At 39.2% G+C, this 26,450-nt stretch overlaps 1 protein-coding gene across 4 annotated transcripts; it reads right to left on the bottom strand.

Moving 5' to 3' along the window:
* Window positions 1-391: 391 nt before the first annotated feature.
* Window positions 392-20,840, bottom strand: EIF4E (eukaryotic translation initiation factor 4E). Of its 4 annotated transcripts, none has more exons than XM_066317914.1 (7): window positions 20,739-20,840; window positions 11,707-11,813; window positions 9,987-10,082; window positions 7,915-7,978; window positions 5,888-6,001; window positions 3,330-3,469; window positions 392-1,439 (listed from the first exon to the last, which is right to left on the bottom strand). In XM_066317914.1, the coding sequence occupies exons 1-7, from the start codon at window positions 20,754-20,756 to the stop codon at window positions 1,325-1,327; spliced, it is 654 nt and encodes a 217-aa protein (XP_066174011.1). In that variant the 5' UTR covers window positions 20,757-20,840; the 3' UTR covers window positions 392-1,324. The 4 variants fall into 4 exon arrangements, with proteins under 4 accessions (XP_066174011.1, XP_066174012.1, XP_066174013.1 ...); XM_066317915.1 differs by lacking the exon at window positions 20,739-20,840 and adding an exon at window positions 20,230-20,365; XM_066317916.1 differs by lacking the exon at window positions 9,987-10,082.
* Window positions 20,841-26,450: the final 5,610 nt, after the last annotated feature.

Here is a 26,450-nt window from a genome sequence, read left to right as displayed (position 1 = left end):
GGTATGCTCTACTTGTACTTTATGCATTATACCCTTAGAGCAGAATCACTCACTGAAGCACTTTTACTGTAGCTCCTACCTGAAACTAAACAGCTTTCTGTGTACCCTTGAAATTCTTGGTTGGGCATAAAACAGAAGTCAAAAGAGAAACAACACAAACCATGATCAATCAGACCAAGCACTAAGAAAGAACAGTAGCCACATTGATATAATTCCACTTTGATTTAGGGTGCTATCTAATAGGTTTATTAAAAGTTTCAACAGACTATAGCTCCAGAATTTATCTATCTTTCTTGGAAGACACTACAATAGAAGCCACAGTAGAGACTGCCTTGTCACAAGAGGTACAAATACTTGCTGTATAGATGGAGAAATAAAAGGACAAATCTAGTTGTCTAAAAGACAATTCACTGTACACATTTTATTTACAGTTTTGTACACTGTCTTAGTATTAATGGGACCGCTTTTCTACTTGAGCCATTTTAACCAAAGCAAAATAACCTAAGTAATACAAAGTGTTAAAATACAGCATAAGATACAAAAACAGACATACTATTTCTAGTAAGGAATGTAAATTATGGTGTTACATTAAAAAAATCCACATTTATGTTCAGGAAATCACACAAAAAGATCACTGATTTGACTGAAATGCATAAATCTGTAGCAACGTTTTGATGTTACAAAAAAACCAAAAAATTACCAAAGAATGCACAAAAATTAATGTTTATTCCACCTTTGTCATATTCCCAGATTCTTCACCAAATGTTACATGAGCAAAAACAACTGAAATCAAAATATCACTAATGTTATCAAATAGGGAAAACAAATAAATTAATCTAGCAGCCATCAGCATAGGTTACAGCAAAGATGATGCTGTATAAAAAAATGCTAGAAAACTGTATGCACCATACTCTTTTCCAAACCAGCGAAATCTTACTGCATACAATGCAAGTGTAAAACAGAGTAATTTCCTGCAGGTAAAGAAATGCAACTTCTTTTCTGAATACTGTGGATAAACATTTTTTTTTTTTTTTGCAATAGTAATGTTTCTACCAAGCTATTACAGAGTGGGCCAGAAACACAGATTTGGGGGGTGAAGTGTACTAAAATTCCGATTGGTAACGGTTACTTCAGCCAAAATAGAAAAACTGAACATAGAAGTACAAGACAAAGGCGAATGAGACTTCTCACAAATCTTAGCAACATTTAGATGGAAATCAAATTTAAACGTAGTCCACTCTGCTTTTGAAGAGGCTTTGGTTCAGCTCCCAATCTCGATTGCTTGACGCAGTCTCCTATGAAAGAATACTCAGAAGGTGTCGTCTTAAACAACAAACCTATTTTTAGTGGTGGAGCCGCTCTTAGTAGCTGTGTCTGCATGGGACTGATAACCAATCACTATCTTTGGAGGAAGTCCTAATCTTTCCTTGTATACTCTCCTGGAGAGGAAAAAAAAAATAAAACAACAGTTTAAGTGAAGTCCTTAGGAAGGAATTAGGATCAGGACACCTGCTTTTGAGATCTGTGGACACCATAAAAAAAACAGGCTGCCTATTTAGAAACAATTTCTCAGATATGAATAAAGAACTTGAAATATGATTTTTCTAGTGTATTGCATCTAAAACCCACTTACAGTTTTGTAGAATTACTTACCACAAGTAATATCATAGGACAAGCTCTTGCAAAAAATAATTATCAAGCCTAAATAAATGCAAAATGCAGGGACTCCATACTGCATTCATGTGAGTATTATTAATACCAGAAAGCTGTTATTTCCAAACACAGAAAGAAAACAACTATGAAGTACTCATGGTTCACGATTCCAGAGCTACTGAGATGATAAAGTCACCTGAACCAAAGGAAACAGCAATTCCCTGGAACAGACACTTTTAATCACCCCCACACACTGTGGCTCCAGAGAGTTGCTGTCTTTCCCTTAACTACTGCTAGAAAGCAGACCCCCACAGACCTGGTGATAGGCACCTTACCCAACAGAAGCTTTAAGAAAAACCAGCTTGGATTGTATGCTTAAAGAAAAAGAAGCAGCAGTACCTGCCTTACACACAAACACACACAGTGTTCCTTAGCACAGAGTGAGATGCAAGTCACAAATGGCCACTCCTGTTGGGAGTTAGCATAATACGGGAGCCAGCAGGCAACATAACTTACCTTAGTCCTTGAGTCAGTTTGCAAAAATCTAAACTTCTTCACAGCTCTCTAAAGGAGTTAACTCCTTAGTTAATGGTTAATACTATTCTAAAATGCTGTCTGATGCCTACTAGGTTTATTGCAACATTCTGACAGCAGAAGATGAACACCATAGTTTTGCTTGTTTATTATTAAACACTTAGCATTGAAGCCTAAAAACATGACTGTATAATAAAATTGTTAGTAGAAGGCAGACTCAGATTCTTAAAGGCCCAAAAGGGGCAAGTGTCAGAAGAGCCATATCAGTGAAACAAGTAAGCTGCTATGCCTGACAGTTCAAGTTTGGCTTAAGACAAGATGCACTAGCCAGGAAGATAAATATTTTCATTGGTTTGCATAAGGCAAATGACTTACAATGACAAATTTAACAGCAAGTTATTCCAAAGCATCAGTATTACAGAATCCAATAAATGCTTGTGTAATTAGTAACTGTAATCACATAATTGTGTAAATAGTAGTTGTGTAATTAGTAATACTTGCTACACACTAGAGCAGACCATGCATTTTCCGTAGCACAGGCTCAATCTGAGATGACTACTGTTGCTTACTAAAAGACTATAGCATGCTATTACCCAGGCCAAATAACCCAAGAATGTCAGCATTGCTTTATCTGTATTTAAACAGAGGCAAAATGTAGGAAAACACCTGTAAAGTTTCACAGCACATCATTGTACAGTTTTTTTTTCAAATTTAAGTACTTCAAGTACTTAAGTCCTTCTGTGCTTAAGATCTGCAGCACCTTTCCTATCTTATTTGCAAGCACCACATATATTTAAAAAACAAAAAAAAAAATCAATGCTCCACTCTGACTACCCACCTTTAGAAACTGTCAGGCTGGAACAGATTGCACATTACCTGGAGTTGTTAATTTCAATGCCTCCTTGTGAAATGAGAATTTTTGCCAAGATTTGTGTATGGGCATGCATTAGTAACTACTCTGTACTGCTGCACTACCTTCACTGTGGTTTAGAAATGAAGAATTGAACACAATTTGGCACCGTTACTTAAGCTTGGGATGCAGCTCTGCACAGGCTCCACTTGCCTGGAATGCCTATCTAGCCAACTGGCCTGACATGCACAGTCACCCTTCATGCAGCCGAGGCAGCGATCACCTTACTTACCCTATATGCGTAACAGCATCCCTGTTTTCACATTCAGTTGTCCATATTGCTATTTTATCACCCTTAGTTCTAACATTAACAACAGCACCACACACATCATCACTGTAGTCATCGAATGACTCTCCAATAAGGCACAGCAGCTGTGAAAGAGAAAGCAGTTCAGAGTCAGAACACTGTTCTGTAGGCAAGCACTCAGTGTACACAAGGACTGAGGAACACATTTTACAGCCTACAGCCACCTGCCATACAACAATCATTTTCTATTTACTGCAGTGTCTCCTTGAAGTTCCAAATATTCCAAGTGAACATACTCTAGTAGGGCATCTTCCTTCTATTCTGAATTTTCCATTCCTCCTCCTCTGCCACCTGCTTCAAGTTCTGACAGAGCTGATCACTTCCACAGTGCTTCCTTCCATCCCATCCTCCCAATCCAAAACAAGAGAAGAATTAAAGCACTGTATTCTTTCTACAGTACACTTAACACAGATGGACCAATCTGAAACTTCAGGTGTTTCCATCCACTACCAAAGAAGAACCTGGTATGGGCTATTTGCACAACATCAGGTACATAAGGTTTAACTTCAATGCTGAAATCTATCAATTCAGAGGTAAATCTGACCAAAGCCAGATGGTATGTGCTATCCAATGAAATGTTACTTCCTATTGATACAGGAAGCTTCAGCATTTCCATGAACTCTAAAGTGGGCATCAATGATCCTGAACAGGGTTTAAATACAATGCACCAACGCAGATGCACAAGTAACACAAGGTTCTTCCTCCCAGGTTTCTAGCAGTGAAGCTTGGAACCAGCAGGAACATCAGACTGAAGAGGGTCACAGCCCCATGCAACATGCTAACTGTGAAAGTGGTATTTAAAATCTTCAGCTTGCCACTTGTAAAACAAGTAATCCTGATATTCAAAACTAATGGTTTCTTCTTCTTGAGACAGATTCACCTGGACTATGCTGAATTAAAAAAGTATTTCTGCACACTGAATCTGAAATGGACACTTGTTTCTTTCTCTTCCACAGTAGATGAAATACTTTTATATCAGTTTTCTGGTATCACTTGTAACATTTGGAAATTCAGTATGTTTGCAACTTTACAAACAAAGCAGGTCTTCCAGTACCCACAAGGGCTGGCTTACTCAAGGAAATACAAAAAGGACAAAGTGTGCTACTGAATAAATTGGGTGTAACTAGACATGCTTTAAATGTTACACCCAACTGCAGGCTGCACACACTCACTGAGACACAGAAGCTATAAATGGTTAAGATCAAACCACAAACATACAAAATATCACATGCAAGTAAAGATGACTACCATGGTCAACAAACACTACTCAGGTACATTTACATCAGGAAAAAACATCTTCTCAAGTAAAGTTTAGTTTACAATTAAGATATTATATTTTAAAAATTGTTCCAAAGGGCAGTTATAAAGGCTTTGATTTCTATTGCAGGAAATTGGTTGCATATAATTACTGGAATTAGAAGTGACAGGGTTGTTTTAGGGCACATACCACAGTCACCTGGGTATTTAGGCTCTGTGCCATTGCTCACTGCTAAGCAAAAAGCAGAGCCCTCTAGCCTTCAGTTTACAGAGTCTATCTACATGTTTCCAAGCCATATGTCATGGTTATTGGCAGTCAGGACTCACATCAGGCCAAGTACATGCAACAGGATGTTAATTTGCTCACTTGCAGTCACACTGCCCAATACTATAATGCTCTCTTCAAATCACAACTGGAGTGACTATAAAGATCCTGAAAGTTCTGACATTTTGGACACCTCTGCTTTGATTTCGAAGGCTAGTTCTCACTTTAAAGGGGTGCAGTACTCCTTGCCTCTCACAGAAACAAGGGCAAAAATGATATATTTGTCAAGACTGCTGGGTATCGTCCTGTCTGCAATCCATGTTCCTAAATTCTAGATCGCACTAGACTGTCTGAGCTATTCTGAATCAGTTCCTAGAAAACACATTTTTTTGTAACACGTCCACTGCAACCCACAGTAGAAATATATTTACCATTCAATTCTATTCCAAAGAGATAACAGCAATGGAAAAAAGGTATTTTTATGGTGTGTGTATATAGAGGATGCATGTGCTATTATTGCCTATCCCAGCATTAAGATAAATACAGAAAGAAAAAAATAAATCTGAAAGTCCCTTGTTCAACAAAGTGAAAACTTGAAAACTAGTCACTTTGTAAAAAAGTATTTGCAAAACAAACTTTTATCAATTGAATCAGCAAGTTGCACTCAAGACAATGTATTATTTTCACAATAGTTCAACAGTAATGTTCGGTACATTACATGGGAAAAGCTTAATCTGTCTTGCAGAACTCTCCCTGTTGCTGCCTATTACAAGGAAGTATTAGACAGAATACACCCATATGAAGGATCACTATTGAAAAAACATGTTTCAAATACAGCCTGTCATTAAACCCTACATGACACTGCTGCCAAGAAGGTAGAATAGCGTAGCACACAAATATCAAATCAGTTAAATATATTTTCACACAAACATAAGACTCCTCAGCTGCCACAGGTGCTTACTGTCTCTAGCCAGAAGCGATCAAGGTCACTTCGTCTCTGCTGCTTGTTTAGTGTAATTAGCCATCGGCCTCCTCGCTTGTTTTTTTCATCTTCCCACATGGGTTCAATTCCATCCTGCAAAGAAAGGCTGCAAGTTAAATCAGACTCCATCTCTATTTTTCCTGAAGAGCCACCAAAAGGCCAGTGATGACTGGAACAGTAAGGTAATAAAGAAGTGTACAGCTTAAGATACACACCAGAATGTCCAGAAATAGTCTCACACCAATACTGAACTTCCAAAACAAGTGCACATTCTAAATGAATTTTTAGTTCTACAGAAGCATCACTGTCTGGGCAAAACTCTCAGCCATATATTGCATTAAAAAAAAAATCCTGAAGCAACAGGCGAAGACAACCACCTGCTTTGCCTTGCATGAAACCAGAATGCAGCTGCTAATTTTATCTGGAGTTCTTATTTTATGTCTTGCACTCAGTGCACGATCAGCCAAGTGCTTCACATATGCATACAGATTATTCCACTGGAACAGACACCTTCAGCAGTCTCTATCAACTTCCTTCACACACAAGGTGAAAGTAAGAGGTTTTCATTGTAGGGAAGGGGGGGGGGGGCCAGGGAAAAAAAAAAAAAAAAAAAAAAAAAAAAATCAAGATACCCTTTCAGAGCAACATCTGATAAACATTTTGCCAGTGGCCCTGAATTAAATGATTCTGCATGTGCTGATACAGCAAAGCAGCCAGCTACTACTCTCATATCAACCATCTATGCTTGCTTCAGAAAATCATTTAAAAAGTAAGCAATTGTCTAGACAGAGGAATTCTGTTAAGAACTGCCCATGAAGAATTACACTACAGAACTCACGGCTGAAAACTAAGTGTTCAACATGCAGGATGGAGTGGTGTCATCTCACTTTAAATGTAACACCCTCACTGGCCGAGGCAGAGCTTAAACTACTTCATCACCTTTAAGAGGACTTCTTAAGAGGTCACAGCTGAAGACAGCAGTGAGAGATTGCCCAGAAGTCTTAAACAGTTGCCAATTCTATACCTGTTCCATGAAGTTATATAATTATTACAACTTGATGACAAGCAAACACAGAACAGATACACATACTTAAAACACAAATTAAGGATTCATGTAAAAATACAAGCTTTATCCATAGATATCCTAATCTCTGAAGGGCCTACAGCTTCTTAAAATTCAAGTCAAGTTTCTCAAGTCACCTAGAACACCCAAGCAGCATCACCTCTTCACCATAAACCCACATGCTGGGTCTACAAACAGTGCACACAGTCTGCTGAGGAGCCCCAGCCTTTAGCTATATTTTATGAGCAAAGGAGGAACGAGGCACCAGCACTCCAGGGACTATTTAGGTGCTGGAATCCAGAAAGGAAGCTGCATGATAGAAGCACTACCAACAGGTTATGGTTTAACTTAGAGGTGCAATTCAGATCTCCACCCCAGCTGAGGCATGATTTCACATACACTTTCCCACCAGCATTTCCTACTCACTAGTCTGAACACTTCCTCAGCGTGTTCTAATTGCCCATGTTGGGTGCACTTTTCTATTTCATGCTTAAGCAATACAGCATTTAACTGGCAGCATAAAAATTAATAGGAGTACTGTGCAAGTGGCTAATAGTACCCATAAGGAATAGTGGACAACATTGCTGCCTCCCACAGACATTTTAACTCATTTCACATCAAGTGACAGAGCTGGAAAATCTTTCCTATTAGAAAAATGTACACTTAATTGTTTGCACAAGCATCACAAACAAAGACTAATAGTCACAGATTAAAATCCACTTTCCATGGTATGCGTTAAAGCAAGTGCTTGCAGTCTCAGTAGTAGTGACAACCTAATTTTCAGACAGCACATATTTGAGACTTCCTCAAAAAAATTAACACCTTTATGACATTCCCAACTGTGTTCCTGGAAGTATTAAGTGAAATATTTGGACAGTGTCTTGCTTAGTCAGGAAACCATCCATCAACATCCTAAACTGAAGAAAAAAATTAGCAAGCCTACCTTAAAGAGTGAGTAGTCACAACCAGGCATTAAATTACTAGAGAGCTGGATATGGTTGTATAAACTATTGGAGGGAAAAAAAGCAAGATTAGAAACTAAGCATTGTTTTAAGGTACAAAATTCTTAAAGAATTTAAGACATATGACCAAACAAAACCCCAAAATTAAGAAGCAATAAAGTTATTTCAGAAGCAACCCTATTTCTTAAGTACTTTTTAACAATCTAAGTAAAAGTATCAATATTAAGATGCTCTAGGCTTAAAGCAGCAGAATGGAATAGGAACCCCACAGTTGTTTTTAAACTCATTTCCAATGCTTCTTTTAAACCTAGTTCTAAGGTTTAGAATTTAAGTTCAAAGTTACTAGGAACACAACTCACTGAGCTTTCACAGCAAGAGGTTCTGTGTCCATATGTATTCTATACATTTAAGGAATAAGGATAATTGTTTATATTTTTAGGGATACTCTCATTGCTGAGAGAGTTTTTTAGGAGGAATATTTTGATATAGTACTCTAGGTATGAATGCTGCGAGCTGATAGCTCAAATTAAGGACTCAAAAGGTAAGAACAGATGATAGACAGCAAAATATATACTCAGAATTAAATTTACAACTGTCCAAATGAGAAAAACAATCAAAGGACTACATAGTGTCTCCTCCTCCAACAAGGAGATTCCTTTTTTCACCCCTGCACTGTTAGGGTCACTTCAGAAAGAGGCCTGCACGTATTACAGCAATGTGTAGCCCCAGACCAGCTAACATTGAGGCATAGTTCAGCATCAAAAAGAAAACTGATTAATGTTATGTTCTAACAATGAGAAATTACATACAGGAATTTATAACACCAGTTACAAGTTTAACAGTTCACCTCTTAAGTTTACCTTGACACTGAAGTTCTCTCCCCAGAATGACACACCTATTTCTCACTCCAGCCACAAAGGAGGTTTAACTTAACTCTGGTGGCTGATTTTATACCTTCACTGCAGACATCTGGATTAAGCACTTTTTAATTACCAAGACTATCTTGGTTATAGAAACTCAAAAACTTACCCTTAACCAACTGTAGTAGAGAGCTTCAAGGAGTTCAGCTGCCCATCACATACCCCACCACCTCAGCTGAGTGAACCACAGTTTGCAGTCACCCCACAGTAGGAATAAGAAAGCTGCTTACAAGCCCAGAATCCCATTCCCCTGCCAGAACTGCATCAATAGCTACTGAAAAGGTTGAAGCTTTTTTCCCCTCTGGTGCTAATGGGCCACTGATGGGTCCTATTACTACACTCAGACCCCATCTCCCTCCATGGGGATCACATTAAAAAAAGAAAAGGCAACAAAAATAAGAACTCTACCACTCAGAGCAGCACGAAACACTAAGGTGAAATATATAATGCCTTTTTTTTCCACTCTCAATGTTACAGCACTTGCATTTGAGCCATATTTCAGCATTATGGCAGGCAAAAAATCTAGATTGAAGCAAGTGTTTGGAAAGCACAAGCCCACTTCTAAAGGCTTTTTTATTGCTGTTGAGCCTAACGACTCTCACAGACCTTCAACTTAAAATGATGGTAATTTCTTCTGTAACCTCTAATGAATTTTTTTCAAGGATGACAATAATCTGCATGAATGTCGAGTACTGTCCTCCAGATTCAGGCACTCTCACACACACATGACATGAGGCAGGGGTCAATTTAATCAAGGAGGAAAATGTGGGGGGATTGAAGTGGCAATCAGTTGGCCACCAGAACTTACAGGTTCATGTTACTATGAGATAGCTACTGGACAAATTAAATGTTCTACATGTCTGTCATGTACACATGACATAAATGTCCTACATAAATGTCTCTTATGTACACATAAGCAGTGCTGCAGTGTTTCAGCAAGACAACTAACATTTGGAGTATGAAGGACTTCTCCATTCACATTTTCTTCAATAGACTTCACCTTCATTTTTGCAAATATTTCAGATTACACAAGAATTTCCAGTTAATGGAGTACTTGTAGCTTTTTTGACTTGGACATCAGCTCTGTGAACACATCCCAGAATTATGGTGCAGATTGAAAAATCTTTACTTACGCCCAAAAATCTTCAACAGTATCGAACTTTGAGATAAGACGAAGATTTGCTTGCCAAGTTTTGCTCTTGTCATTTTTAAAAAACCAGAGTGCCCATCTAAAGGAGAGCAAAATAAAAACATCTAGAAATTAAAGTATATTAAAAACGTAATTATCTCTATTGTTATAGTCAAACTAATTGCAAACTTTAATATATTGTGAGCACAGAGGTCAGTTTTCATCAATAAGCTACCTGATCAATTCTTCACAGACCCAACAACGTTTGTACTTTTAATATAAGAATGGTGGCAAACTTTATCAACCCATTAGGTAAACACTGTAAATAATTTGGAATTCTTCTAAGACTCTAAACCTCAGATGGTTCTCCTTGCTGTCGCTGCTAAACTGCTATCCCCTACCACAAACAACTGGTTATGGTTTAAAACAACACCAACCATTCAAACTGGGCTCCCTGGCCAGTAATTTCCCTGTCAAGGTTACATAAGCAAATTGTATCATTCCAAAGCTATGTATGACATGAAAGCCTCCCAAGCACTCACATACTAGGAAAGCATAAATTTGAATGGAAGCTGCATTAAGCTTACTAATGGCAGCACCTAAAATCTGCACAAATTGATTGTTTCAGGTTTTAAAATTAGCATATATAAAGACAAGACTAAATGAAAAAAATCATCTCTGCTGAGTGCAAGTATCAAGACAAAATTGAACCTTTACACAAAGCAGCTCTTTATGAATCTAAAAAGCATCACTGCAGCAATTTAAAATGCTGGAAGAGGATACCTAATGGAGCATTTAATCAAACAGTTGGGGTTTTTTTCCACTCTGATAATTTTAGTAGTGTTGAAATACTCAGGTTAGCACTAGACTAGATTTATCTTCTCTCAGCAGAGAACTTGAAGTCACTAGGTGTCAATCTATTGTTTTGAGACCCTTCCTGACATTTCAAATCTAATTTTAAAAGTTTGTTCCTTTCCAGTAATAGCCTCACTACCACTTGTAAAGAAGTGTCAGCATCAATTTAATCAAGGTGTCTAGGGGAAAGAGGAGGCCAGAAGCTGAAAGACAAAAAGGAAAATGGGATACATGCAGCAGAGCACTACAGGAAGCATTGTTTTCCACACTTGCTCAAAACTTAGAAAGAGAGTAAGGTATTGCTAGCTAAAAGGTACCTGCCAACAGTAAGTACTGAGCATTACATAGTGACTCATCAGCTCACTTGGAGAAAATTATTTCCAAGCTGGTCCTTTTGAAGCTGTAAGAGGGCTTGAATTTTTCACTAACTTTGAAATATGATTATAGCTGTAAGTTTTTACCACTGGTACCTTAATTTATCAAAGTACAAAGCAGAATGTAAGGTTTCCAGTTCTAGTGGGCAGCAGCTTCACCTCAGCATCAGCCTCTTAAAATACACCAGACAAAAGCAACAAAATCTCCTCTTTGCCTCCAGCTAAAAGCAAAGCCATACTCTTTCAATGTACCTGGCTGCATTTTGAAAACTTGCAAAGATTTTCAGCTTCTGTAACTCCCTGAAGAAGATTCTGAATATTCTGAATATGTGGATCAGACTTTCCTTACTCTGCAACCTCACTGCAAAAATCGTCAAAAAAACACCTGAAAACTCCCAAAATACTGCTGGAGGATGTAAGGTCAACAAGAGCTGCAAAGCCACAGGCATATTTCTATTCTTGGAAAAACTACAATCGCTTTTCTCTGCCATTTACCTGTTTTGTAGTGGATGTTTAATATACTGTTCAGGGCTGGCAACCTCCTGAGTAGGTGCTGGCTCGGTTTTCTCCTCTTCTGCAGGTTGGGGATTGGGAGTGGTTTCCTGTTTGAAAAAAGGAGCTATTAATACATTCCTTCCCAATTTTTATTGAAGTCATTTAGTTCCCTGAAGTCACCTCAAAAAAAGTGAAGCTAAGAGTTCCTCTAGTTTGTCTTAATTAGGGGCCCAAATCACATAACAGAAGCACAATTTGTATCCCTTTATTCTTCAACATCTGAACAGGTCCTACAATAAACTCTAACTGCAGGAATTCAAACTCTGCTGTTCAGTAATTTGCTTCCCATGTGATTTGTTTCCAAAATGGTTTACTATACATACTTGTCTAATTTTGCAGTAGTTTTGAATGCTATTTCAGAAATATACAGTCTGCGTTATCAAGAATATGCACAGCTAAAATTCAGAGAGTAGCAATTTCAGAATGAAAATTATTTTTATCAGCTTCTGACAGAGCATCATTTAAAACACGTGTACAGGCAGGCTCTGTTACTTAAAAAAAAAATCTATTAACACAAGTAGAGGATAAAACTCAATTTCTCAGATCTAAAATCAGCTATTTCAAGCAGCTAGAAGCCAAGCCAGTGCATAGTTGTCTTTGTATTTGCAACATTACCATGAAGCAAACAGCAGAATTTAAACACCATCAGTCCTCAAATTTCCAACTGAAATAAACGTACTTACTGACTTAGTATGTATTAGCTTGATTTCAAGAGTTATTTTTTCAACTTTCTAGACAGAGTATAGAAATATAGACAAATATACTTTAACATAAAGTAATAAATTATATTCCTAATGCATGCAAACCCCCTCAGGCTTGTCTTTCAGTTCGAGAAGTCACTGTGTCACGTTTGAAATTCTAATGGTTTTCCTTCAAACAAGGGAATACAAAGCTTTATTGTGAAGCCAAGTGTCCCTGCCAGTTACCACCATCCCTCCCTAATCTGCAATCCATGCTAGAATACGACAAACACGGAATGAGGACAGCATTTCCTTCCCAAGAACTAACATCAAAATGCCCATACAGCTGACCCTGTGAAAGAAATATCACTTTAGCAATAAAAATAAAAGCTTACTACAGCAGACTCTAGACATTTCCAAACACAGCAATATAAGAGCAGTACTTAAAATTTTATTTAAATTTTGTGGGTTTATCAGAAAAAAAAACAGCATGGGAATGAATTAAGTAATGTTAAGCAATTTAATTAATGGAACAGATTACTCCAGGCTTCCACATACATTTTATCACACCAAAGCTGTTGAAAAGTAGAATGGATTTGAAGTCATAACACTGTTCAATCTTCACAGATACAGCTGGCAAACTCATCTGGATGACACCTAAAGATCTGCCTTAACAGGGATTTTCTTTTCATTATCAATATATTTAGCATTAAACATATTATGTTTTGTATCAGATAAGTTACTCCTTTATGGCTGAAAATAATCAAGTGTGCTTTAGTTTAACAGCCCACCTAGACAAACACCTCATGACATTTCAGAACACTTACACACACCTGCATTCAGAACACAGAGATCTAACAGGAGCACTTGGCCAGTGCTTTGATTTACACAGTACAACAGCACAATTCCCTTCCTCTCAATAAAATTAAATGTGTTCTGAGGATTCCCTAAAGGGATCATCACTAACTAACCCACAGAAGCACAGTGTTGAACAATCTGTCACATCTCCTCCAGTGCAATACTAAAAAAAGCTAAGCAGACCTTCAAAAAAAACTTAGTAAATTCTTCAAATTCTATCTAGAATATAATTCCCAGTGTTACTCTCACTTATTTTTGGTATCATTCATCTTTAATCACACAAAATCATCCCACTGAACAATTCAGACAGCACACAAAAGCTGCAGAATTCATCAAAGAAGCACTTGAATACTTCCTCCTTCACATGATCTCTATTATAGTCCAAAGAAACAAGTATAGACAACTAAAGTTTGTGTGTGTCCCCTTAGAAAATTCAGAAAAGTTACATGTGCAAATGCAACAACCCTACAATAAAAATTCTGCTGATGTTCTGGAATAGCACTAGGTTTTGAGATAAAGCTGCTTTCAGTCACAATACTCTGCAGTTGTGACATCTAGTATTCACAGCTGATTTACAAATGCTATTACACTAGGAATTTTAACATCAAACAGAATCACTCTTGCTGAATGCAGATGCAGAGTGTCCTCCAAAACCAATTTCAGTTGAGACTCTCATGTTTGTTCAGCAACTAGCTTTCAACATACAAAGAGCTAATACCAAAGTGTCCCTGGTCACTCTTCCAGAATTATCACAACTACAAAAAACAGAAGAATCAATACAAAGCCACTGAGCACATGTGAGGCTGAACTGTTTTGTAACTTCTAACAAAAGACAACATCAGAAAGGATTAAGGTAGCACATCCAGACAAAAAGAAAAATGCAATGAGCTTCAACACCTGTCTGGTACACTGATGATCAATCTTCACTCAACTACATGAAATTCTATTTTTGGATAAACAGTAGTCATCTGACTCAGCACAAGCATTTTACTTAAGCCACCACAGTATCAAGTCCCTTTAGATATTCTGAAATCTACATGGCATTCACAAAACTTGGACTAACCATTATTCAAGCTCCTGTCCAAAATAGAAAATGATAGGTCAGCTCCAAGGCCCAGCTAGCCATGACCTTGACCCAGGACTGTGCCACTTCCCTCAAAAATAATGCCACCAGAACACTTAATTCAGCATCAGGCTGCCCCATCAAGAACAGCTATAGGTCTACACACCAGGTGTAAAGCCAGAAACAGAACTTATTAAAAAACATGATGTTTGGCTGGTCTCACAGAGAAGCCTAAAGCAGCTAATTTTCACTTCCTTTTATTTTCCACATCCATCAAGGAAAATTTTAATTATTCTGGTTAATCATTATCAGCTCTTCTTCCCTTTCATCTTATCTTTATCTCATTATTCTGAGTACCAAAATGAAATGTTTGCATACCAAAGCACTTTTCATTATTAGTCAAATAGAAACTATGTAAGCTCGTTAAATGGACTTTAAATACCAATTAAAGTCCTGGTATCCAGGAAATTCTACAAGAAATCAGATAGAATTCTATTCTATAAATACCACATGAATTAATGTCACTGTCTACCATTCTAGCAATTCACAGCCTGAAACCCTGCAACTGCAACACTATTAACCAAAGTCAGGCTGACTCCACCAGTAGCTTCTGACCTACTTTATTTAAAATCCTTCATAATACTTTACCATTGCTCGTAACTAATGTATTCTTTAACCTAAAATTGACTCTACACTAAGTATGCAGTGAGTTTGCTGCTTTTAAAATATAATAAAATAGGGCAGTATTACCAGATAAACTGGAAAGCATCACATGGCCAAGCCCACTTTTCATACACAAGACAGCACATAATTAAGTGACATTTATTCCCTACCCACATAGTTTTTGATGTAGGAATCAGCTTGCAGAAGTCCAAGAAACATTTGCCTACTCAGCATTTAATGACTGTATATCTGCAATTACTTCAATTCTGACACCTGCAGATTTAAATGGTGTTATTTACTCTTTCTCCACAGCAGATAATAACCAACATATCAAAGAAAGGTGTGCATGTCACCAGAACAGGAAACAAAGAGCATTTACAGTAAAAACTGCTTCGTCAGGTTTGTCTATTAAGGAGAACAAGCAGCTTGACTAGGTTTTACTAAGGGTTTTCAGATGCTGCCCAGACCACATTCATGTCATTAGCTGCCCACAGAAGTTGTTTAGCAAGTCCAGTTGGCCTGTGACAATTATTGCCCAAAAGGACATACCCTAGCACTATTACGCACTCTTGGTGAAGCCTAAGAGAATTAATTAGTGGAAGAGGCTTTCCAAGTCTTCTTACATTAAACCAAAATAAGTTACATTCCAGAGTTTTCACCTTCTTGTTTAGGGTTTCCAAAAGAAGAAAAGTGCATCCCCCCAGTTACCTGATGTCTTAGAAAAAACAATTTCTACTATTTGCTGGTCCTTATGCTTCTTGCAGGTAACTGCTACTACACTACAGCCAGGATAACTTCCTGAAACTACACTACAGCCAGGAAAATTCAAGAGCTATTTTTTTCAAAACACTGTGGACAAAAAAAGAAAAAAAAAGGAAAAATTAAAGCACACCCACAAGCAAGGATTACATCCTGTAAAAAAACAAATCAAGTGATTTGACACACAATGAAGAATGAATGTACAGCGGTAAAAATCATATGTAGTACATTTAATAGCAACTGGAAGAGAGGTACTAACAGCCACCTGTTATCAATTTTAAAGTGTGAAGTAGATTTCCAGTCACCAGGACAAAGGCAGTATTTCTACTTGAGACATAGCTAGGCCTACTAGAGAGCAACTATCCTAACTGCATTCATTATTACTTAGGACACCACAGATTTTCAGAAAGGCAATCACTACTCAAACACAAACATGGAACCTGATTTTAACTGAGTGACATCCCCTCAAATTACAACAGAAGTGCAACACAAGTACAGGGGAACAGAATAAAAGACTAAGTAAAAAAGTTACACACTTCCTCCAAGGTCAAAGGTTTTCTAGGAAATATCACCTCAAAAATATTTAAAAGATACAAGGACTATTTATAGCCCTATTGACTTCTGCAAAATGGGTAATATACACTTGAAAATACCCATCAGATTTTCACCATTTAACTCACAAGCTTCTAACTAGCATTAGCAAATAATTTTCAAAGAATATCAAACTACCTCAGGATCTTCGTGGGTTTTGTAGCTGCCTAAGCAAGTTGCCCTTCTGCTAACACCTCCTACCCCAGTCTGCATTCTGCTGCTGCCTTTGCTACTGGAACACAAAATCTACCCATGGGAGGAGTTTCTACATCTGACATTGTCAGTTCTAAAGCACTCAGACAAAAAAAACCTTCCCAAAACTGCTGGGGAGAACAGTTCAAATATTTGATTCAAAGAAAAAGCCTCTAGTCTCCCCAAACACTCCTGCACAAAAGACCTCCATGTTTTGCAAGTATACTGTGCCTCTGGTTCAACAAAGCATAGCATTTTGTACCCACTGAGTATTTAAGACACATTCAATCTTCAGAAAAGAATTTAATGTACAATGTATGAATGGTCCAGAGAGAGGTCTTCAAAGAAAAAGTACTCGATGTACTACTGGTATGTCCAGTGATTGCAAAGGATGTCAAACATACAGCATTATCTGATGAACAGCACAGAGCACAAGAGAAACAGACTTCTATTAAAGAAACAAAACAAAAAAAAGAGAGACTTTTAAACAGTTAAAACTTTTCTGCCTTACATCCACTATACAGAACTCAAGGACAACTGGCACTTTAAGGTCATTACCAGCACTGATGACACAACACACTTAGGTCTGTACATGACAATTGTATCTTCCTAACGTCAATGCCCTACAGAGGAACAGGTCTTAAGCTTCAAGGAACTACCACAAGCTAATAAACGGCTTCTAAAATCAAGTTTAACCTTGACTACAGAATAATTCAGAAGTGAACAACAATTTATCTGAGGAAAAAGTCACATTAATACACAACTTTCTTTCACAACGCAGGCACTCTACCAACATCCCTTATTTAATTCTCTCCTCTACCTCCTCAACACCTCAACATTCAAACTGATCTTTACAAAGCTGCCAAAAGGGACATATTTTCTCATCAAAAAGTCTCCCGTGTACCTCCACACCTGCAGGTAGTACCAGTACATGAAACAGCTTGATTTCATATGCTATTTTTACGCATTTCTTTGAAATAAGTTTGATACTTCATATGCTGAGTGAAATGTGTAATTATTCAAAATTGTTTTCAGAAAAGTGTTTATCTCAAAAAATTTACAAGACATGCAACACACTCCTCTTAGAGGAAGGTCCATACTCAGAAATGTTATTTACAATTCAAAAGCTTATGATAGATATTCTCAATTACTAAACAGCATGAAGGATACATCTATCCCATATCATTTCAGAAAAATGCAATGAGCAAGCAGCTGTGTCCACAATACTGAAGTTCAGTGCTATACTGACTTCAAACAGAGCAGATCACTGACGTTTACAGCAGAAACACCCAGCAACAAGACTAAGTCTAAAGTTGAATTAAACTTACATGCTAACTGTCTGAAAATAATACAAAATAAATACCTCTCAGCCTACATTGAATTTTAGGAGCTATTACGAACTTTCCACAATTTTAAGGTCCTACACCACTATGTTTGCAACTCCTTGAGAGAATAGTTTCATTTAAATAAAGTTTCGATTCCCACCTGTGTATGACCACCTTTTCAAACAAGCACTTTTTAAATTGCAGATAACTGAAACATCACTGTTGTATGCTAAAAAAAAGTGTTATATTTACAAGAATTGCATTTATAACAATAACTGCCATTACACAAAAGCACAGAAGAACCATTATGCCATTTCCAATGTGCACAATGAGGGATTAGATTTATATGCACCTAGAAGTTACAGGCTTTGTGCAGCTACGCTTTTAAGTCACATTTGGTAAACTACTGCTTACTAAAGCATTACTACTCGTTTTGTTGTCTGACTTTGTGGACTTTTGCATGGTGTTATCTGATCACATTTAATCCTCAAAGGCTGTAGGAGTACTCCTAACAGGTGACAGTTCTGCATATTCCCAAAAATTAATCTTGAATATTTTTAAAAGAAAAACCTAGACACCACAAGAAAATCTGAGAGTTTTAACCTGCCAGTATTGCAAAGGCTTAAGTCTTCCCTACAGCGGAGAAGTAAACTCCAATGTAATTGGCCTGTCTTTATTTAGAATAATCTTGCTTTCTTTGACAACTATTATAGGACTCTCTACAGAACTCTAAACTCAAGTTTCTGCATTTGTTAAGTCTAAAACATTTTTCAAGCCTCTTAAAGCTTTCAATGAACGCTACTTTTGAAACCATGACAGTACTAGAAACATCACGAACCTTTGCAGAAGCCTTATTAAAAAAGCCAAAACCAACCCATACTCAGTTGGATTTTCATCTCCCAAGACACATTCTCCCACCAGGAAAGCATTACAGATGGCATCCCTACAAACCCAGGCCCAGATTTTGCAGGTGAGCAACAGAAAGGCCTCCCTATGGTCAAGATAGGTCAATCCCTATCCACACACGCAATTAAATTGTTCAGCTGCAAAGCACGTAGTATTTCTGCAACACTGCGTACCTCTGACCTCAGTCACTATATAAGCCTAACTTTAGGCTTAGGTAGAAGTGAGCCACCTAGAAGGACAATAAACAAAGACTTTGTTATTTACTCCAATTTGAAAATAAGCAAGCACAGGTGGTAGCTGACTCCTGAATGCAAAGATACTGCAGCTACACACAGCATTCAACAACTGCATTAATTACTTAAACTGTTGTGAGTGCGGCCCCATCTTCTACTTTCAGCGGCTCAGCACAACTGCTTGTGGTGAACTGGATCTCAAATCAACCTTGCTGGGACACAGCACAGCAAAATCAACTGTTTACCTTCTACTACATTAGGCCCAGATCTACCTCAATGTGCAGGTGGAGTTAACGGAGAAAATGGTGCAAAGACAGTTTTTGAGCCAGCAGCACAGGGAGGAAAGCCACAAGGCACAGGCCTTTAGAGTAATTTCAATTTCTAGCGGCCATATTACAAATTATTTATCACAATTCCTACTAAGCCCCAGTCACCACAAAGCACTGCACTGAGAGGAAGCCCTCATGTTCAGATATGTGGGCAACAAGACAAAGGTTAGCTTTTGGACATGAAACAGGTATTTTACGCTTTCAATCTTAACTGACACTCCCCCTGTACACAACTGCTGCCACCCAATTTATAGATGCTGACCCACTTCAACATCTTCCTCATAGGTAAAATTATGGAGTTTGTTTCATAGAAAAAAACTGTTAAGAGAAAAATCAGTGTCCCTTACACAAAAGGGCAAAATTAGTCTTTATTTAAAAGCACTGATTTTCAAACTTTTTTTACTTTGTCTAAATGTTACAAAGCCTCCTCAAACAGCACACTGGCCATTTATCCACAGCTGGTAAGCACAGCAGCAAGAGACCAGCCCTCCTTAACTGGGTTTTCTTGAAACCCTAACAGAGTCTTTTGCTGTCCTCTCCTCATGATACACAATCATGTGGGATTAGAATAACAACTGTACTTGGATCACTTCCAGCTGCTCCAGCTCATTATGGAAGTGCAGGCTGGGGCTACGTTTCTAAGACCGAGCCTAACACCATGGACATAATTTATCACCTGGAAAAACAACAAAAAAAAAAAAGAATTGAATTATCATAAAAGGTCTGGAAAAAAAAACCCCAAAAAACAACCAAACAAAAATCCTCGAATAAAAGATGACACAACCTGGAAAAGACGATTTCGTTTGCCCAGTCTCAGCAGGCACGCTGTGGCCGCGGCTGCCCAGCAGCGCATCTGTGACTTACCGACCCCATGCCCGCTCACGGCGGGGCCTCTCCCCGGGGCACGGCGTGCCGGGAACGCGGCCCTTCCCCGCTGCCGGAGGAGCCGCCCCTCGCTGCCGGCTCGCCGCGGCGGCGGGAACCAACATGGCCACCCCCACCGCGCCACATGCGCCGGGCGGCCGCCGGGGCCGCGGGCGGGGCGCCACACAATGGGCGCCTCCGGACCGCCGGGCCCGCTCCCGCCGGGCGCTACGGGAGCCGCGGCCGCGCCCGCCGTGCCCGGCCGGCGGTGCCGGCACAGCCACAGCGCCCGCCGTCCCCTCCCCCGCCCCGGCCCCTGCGAGCGTGCGCTCCTCGCCGGCCTCCCCGGCCGGCCGCCTCCTGCCCGCCCGCCCGCCCGGCCGGGCACCCGCCGCGCCCTCGCCCGTCGCGGTCGGCGGAACAGCGCCTCGACAACGAGGAAAAGGATAAGGATACGGCGGGAGGGAGGCTAGGGAAAGGCGGGACGGAGAAGGGAACGCGGCACTCACCGGCTCCACCGCCGCCATCTTAGAGCGCTCGGATCGCGGACGCACCGCGGGGCGGGGCGGGGGCGGGTAAAGGCCCCTGGCCGCACGCCATTGGTCGCCTGGTGGTCACGTGCGCCCGGAGGCCGTTTGGGGCGCGATGCCAGCCGGGAGATGTAGTCGTCGGGCGCGGGGGCCGCCGGGAACCCCTCCTGCCGTCGCCCGGGCAGGAAGAGGCGGGCGGGAGCGGGAGCGCCCTCTCGCGGCCGCTGCGGGAACGGCAGCAGCGGCCCGCGCCGAGCGCATGGAGCGGCCCCGCGCTCCAGGGCCTCCTGTCCCCGGAACACAGCGGTGTGTAGTGCCTTGGTCCTGTCCGCGGAACAGAATCATTTAGGTTGGAAAGGACCTTTAAGAACTATTGCGTCCAGCTGTTAACTGAGCACGTCCAAGCCCAGCTGTAAACCATGTCCATAGGCATGACATTCACACATGTTTGTGAACAGTCAGGAATGGTGATTCTACCACTCCCCTGGACAGCCTGTTAAACCAGGTAAACCCAGCCATGAGATTAATTTTAGTGTTATGATTTGATTAGTATTTAATAAAGACAGAGGGTTTGATAAAGAAAAACAAAACAAAAATATATTTAACTTCTTAACATTTTGTAATACTGCTTGATGAAACAAATACCAGAACAGTTTTCGGAGTAAAAGAACTGGGGCATATCTTTAGCCCAGTGGCAAAACAGAAATTGAAAAAGAAAGTATTTCTTCCTAAACTGTATAATTCTAAATCACATTATGGTAGTGAAACAATAACATAATCTATGAAATTTGTACATCCCAGAAGTACATCAACACATGAAGAAGTGGGTTTTTTTTTGGTCTGATAACATACTGTTCATTTAAATTATTTCATAACATTTGGTTTCTGATACTTTTTTATAGATGGCTTGATGCAAAACAGTAACTAATAAATCTTTGTATTTATTTGCCTATTATGCTGCCATATGGATCTTATATTCCATTTTAATTGTTTGGCAGCCATGCACGTTCTTTGACTGACTGTTTTAATCTTGCCTTTAAGTCTTTTAACATAAAGCTAATCCATCCAGAATAATTTTCCTCCCTGATAATTTTTTCTTCATTTCCTTCTCTGTTTAACTTTGTACTTTTATTCTCAATTAGTAAAGTGTACAGACCTACATTTTACAGCCTTGGACATCATTTTACTGAGAAGAACTGTGAGTGTTAACCACCAAATTGTATTAAATATCATATAGCATTTGGCTATTTCATTTCTCTTATGGAAGGCAAGGAGAACAGCATGAAGCCCTCTGTAAGACAGCTATGCTTATTAACAGTGTTTAATTAGCTAGATGAATATAGCACAGCTGAGTTCAGAGCATGGCCTACCTGATTGCCACACAAATGGGAAGTAAGCACGTGTTGTGGTTTGGGATATGTTTTTCTTTGATTTATTGAGTTTTGGAGGCAAAAAGCCTCTAAAGATGACATCAGAAGTTATCCAACAACTCACAGTAGCAATGAGAGGATTATGAGCTACTGTAATCTTTTCAAGTCCCTAATACACATAATAGACAAGATGCTCAGAAGTGATGTGACAAGTGATGTAATCTTCAAATTAAAAGGAAATTTAAGATAGAAGGCAAAGAGGTATCACAGATACAGCCAGAAAATCCCATTTTTTGAAGTTATAGTGGAGAAAAGGGGCTGAAGTAAAGAAATGCTGAGTATCTTGTCTTTAGTAATCCTTCAGGATTTATCAGTTTCTGCTGAGAATTTAGGTAGTTGCTGGGAACATCTTCATTCTGCAGAGTGGCATCCAAGTCAGAGGTGTGTATATGAGCTCTAATTGATCTGCATGCTCTATCTCACTGATTTGAGTGAAATAACTCTTTTAGAATCACCGTGTTGTTAAAAAAAAAAAAAACCAATGTGATGAAAAATCTCATTAAAATATGTGATTAAAAATCTGATCATCTTAGTTTGATTTTGAAACCTAAAAATAAATAGAATTTTTAATGTCACACAATATTCTCCATGGTATCTAAAGTGGAAATAAAACACTGATTGTACTTTACTACTATTAAGTCTATTTTTATGGCCCTCTGATGACAGAAACTAAGTGAAATCTCATTGGAGATCAGTAACTTTCCTGTTGAATTAATTGGGCCAGAGCTTCATTCCATGACTTCTACTTTGTTTCCATAGCAAAGAATAAATTTTTTCTCATCTCCAGACACATCCATGGATTCTTTAAAATATTTCCAGCAGTGGAGTTTGTCTCTTTAAAGCTTGCAACTTACTGGTTAAATAGGAATGCTTTTTATAAACACCTTCTTTTTAACAAATATAGAGCTTGTTTCCCCTTTGATCTTGTCTCATGATAAAACAACCAGTTTCATATGCATACACTGGAAAATGCCAAAATACTTGGGTACCAGAAGAGTGTTCTTGAATGCAGAGAGAACCATTCTTACATCATAGTGCAAATTTGATGCCCTATATTATTACAGATTCTGCAAGAGGCAGTAAAACTTGAACAATCAAATCAAAACAAAACAAAGTGCAGGATCTTCCTTTTCAGCACAGCTAAAGCTTGCTTGGAATTAGCTTTGAGTAAGGCTGCTCCAGCCTGGATTGTGGATGGAATGGGCCTTTCAGTAGTTTAGTTTGCATCTGCACCAATGGAAGGGAAAGAGTGATGCAGGGGCTTAAAATATATTGGAACCTCTTTTGACTTAGAGAATTGGACAGAAGCTGAAATCCCACATAACTTTTCCTTAAAGAGGAAAATTGGAGACAGGTATTTCTTCAATGCAACTCTGTTCATTTACAAAATATTTTTACAATGTTCCCCTCCCCCATGCTCTAAAAAGACTATTTTGCTTTGAGCACAAGTTTGTTTTTTTTCCTCTGGGTAATGTTTCCTATAGGGCTGTTTTCCATTCCCTTTATAAGATCATGCTTTTGTGGCCATCTCTGAGGCGTTTGTGATGGGTGTGTGATTTCTCTTTTTTGCATGCACATGCAGACACACACAACCTACATAACTGTTGCATTTGGTATGAGAAACTCAGCAAGCGCCGGTACCATCTGGCCTAGCCCCAGCAGTGCACATTTGCATGTGGCCTGGCTCCTGGGTGGCATTTTCGCATTGTTTCAGCCATCGCTAGACAAAGAGGCATTTAATTGCGTCTTCAATGAGCCTGAACAGGAGGCAGCTACCAAGAGCTTCACTGGGAAAGGGGGACTGCCCAGCCCCCAATACTGCAAAGTGAGGAGGGGGGACCCAAGGTGCTCTCTTAATTAAGTCATGTCAAATTCAGTGGCCATTTTCTCCCTAAGCAGCAGCTGTCTCAGCTGCCAGCTGCTCTCACTTTTCGGCGGCTGCTCTCTGACCCATGAGACACACTGGCCTCCCCTTTTGCCCTCTTTGCTGCCCTCACGTACTCCCAGCCTTGCATCACTTTGGAGAAGCTGGGCGGACAGCAGTGGACATAAATCAAGCGTCATGAATGGGCTATAAAACTGGTGACTGATGCACCTTTGTGCGCGTTGGTCTGTAACACAGGGGGACAGGCAGCCAGGAAGGGACGTGAAAAGCCCGGCAGAGAAAAAAGAGCTCTGCTCAGGTAAGGTCACAGCAAAGGTCAGTGAACTTCCCCGGTGAGAACCAGTGTGCCATCACATAATGGGAAATGGCAGTGGATGGACCTCCAGGAGGCAGGAGTTGGTTCGCTTTGTAAATCAGAACATCGGGACCAAATTGGAAAACAAAAACATTGAAATACCACAGAACCCACATAATTTTTACCATGGGGATGATGATGTAGGGCTGTTTAAAAACCATTTCAACAGCAAATCCTAGGCCAAATATTTCAGGGTTTGTTATTCTAGGCTGATCTGCCGCTGCAGTCTGTGTTCTTTCCAAAGACTACAGAGGACAAGTACACAAGATTGCAAATTCTTCACTTGGGGGGCTTACTGTTCTTTAAATTACACATATATTCAAATTGTTTAATTAATACATGGATCCTTGGCTTCTATAAGGAAGCAGGGAAACAGCATGCCTTTAATTTGCACTTCAGAAATACAGCAAATAAATGAAACTGAGTAACAGAAGGAGCTCTGTCTACTAGTTAGAGCAGGAGTCCTCTTTTTTCCTTACATGCCTCGTTGTTGACCACTACAAAATGAGCATAAGCGTGCACTGACATTGTCCCAGTAAGGATCAAAGACAAAAATAGAAATAAATTGTGAATTTATACTCAGATATGAATTTGAATGTGAATCAAATGCTCATAAAATTTAATAAAGTATTCTAAATTATTAATAACTATTGTACTGAAATCTCATCAAGAAGCAGATGATGATATTTGAGCAGGAGACACTGAAACTAGATCAGTCAGTATACTTCAGGTTTTCTATACCATTTCAGTGACAACAGGTACTTGCAAACCCTGCTGAACCAGGTAAACAATGTCTGCAACTCCTTAGGGTTCTTTAAATGGAACAAAGAGGCAACTGAAGTGTATCAAGGTACCTGCCCTGCTTTGCTTGATAGCTTGGTTTGTTAGTTACTTGGAAAAGCAGCACTGATTTTTCACAGTACAATACCTGCTAGCAACATGGGTCATTAAGGAGTGATTCTGCCCATTTGGTAACATTTTGCTTTAGGAAGGTTAAAATAAGCACATAATGATGTGTCCTTTAAAGATATTTCATTATGCTGGTTGGCAGTTGGTTGCCTATCTTCAGAATTTGGACATAAATACTGTCACAGCGTGAGCTGCATGAATCAGAACACAGCTATTTTCACTTGTTTAAGAAAATAATTATTGTAATCTTTGTGTTTTGCGGGCATCCTAGAAACAGTCCTAATTCATTCTGACAGTGAATTCACACTTTCTACAATTGGTAGAAATGAAGTGAGAACTGTCAGAAACACAGGTGTTCACCTGCAACTACACTTCAGTAATAGCATGGCATCAAATTCCTTCAGTTAATTTGCCGTGCTAAGGGAAACTGCTTATCACACAGCAAACCTGGATCATACACTTTATCTGTGGCCCTTGCCCTATAGTCAGCTGGGCTACTTAGCCACTTTTTGCAAATTAACACTATCATAATCCATCAAGCAGTTTTATATGAATACAGTTACTCTGAAAGAATAGGATGTGTGCTTTTCTGTTCTGGAAAAGCAGAATTTTTCACCTAACCTCTAAGCCTAGGAGATAAAGATTTTTAAAATTATTATTATTATTCGTTAAAGATAGGGACAGAATAAGACAGTTGCAGAAAATACTGAGATTTTAGTTTGGATTTTGAATCACACTTTCTGGGGAGTCATCTGGATGCTGGGAAATCAGTAGAGTATTTTTTGTACTACGATCAAAATAAGGATTGGTGTCGTTTAATTGAAGTTAATGACACTGAAGTAGAAAGACAGAATCTCATCCTGCAAAGTTTTAATTGAAATCATAGTCTGTACTTGCCAGCAGTGGGAAGACAGCTGAAATTTAAACAAGGAGTGGGATCCCAGTACTAATGGCTGAATCTTGCAGATACATGCTCTGAAGTGTTTTGCAGCTATTCTCCCACTCAATGGGCATCTCCTGTGCTCTTTTTGAAAGCAACTGCTTATTAACATGAACCAGTAAAAAGCACTTGCACTGATATTAGTTAGAGATGTTTTAGTACATAGGATAGT

This window comes from Sylvia atricapilla, chromosome 4 (assembly GCF_009819655.1).
Source record: "Sylvia atricapilla isolate bSylAtr1 chromosome 4, bSylAtr1.pri, whole genome shotgun sequence".
Lineage (NCBI taxonomy): Eukaryota > Metazoa > Chordata > Aves > Passeriformes > Sylviidae > Sylvia > Sylvia atricapilla.
Note: the sequence above shows the minus strand (reverse complement) of the source record. Positions and strands in the feature narration are given on the sequence as shown.

What these genes read in the sequence shown, in the direction of transcription:
- EIF4E (XM_066317914.1), bottom strand. An exon ending in AAACATCCACTACAAAACAG is followed by an intron (nt 10,083 to 11,706) that starts GTAAATGGCAGA and finishes GCTCTCCTTTAG; the next exon opens with ATGGGCACTCTGGTTTTTTA. An exon ending in GATGCTGTTACGCATATAGG is followed by an intron (nt 1,440 to 3,329) that starts GTAAGTAAGGTG and finishes TTTCCTCTCCAG; the next exon opens with GAGAGTATACAAGGAAAGAT.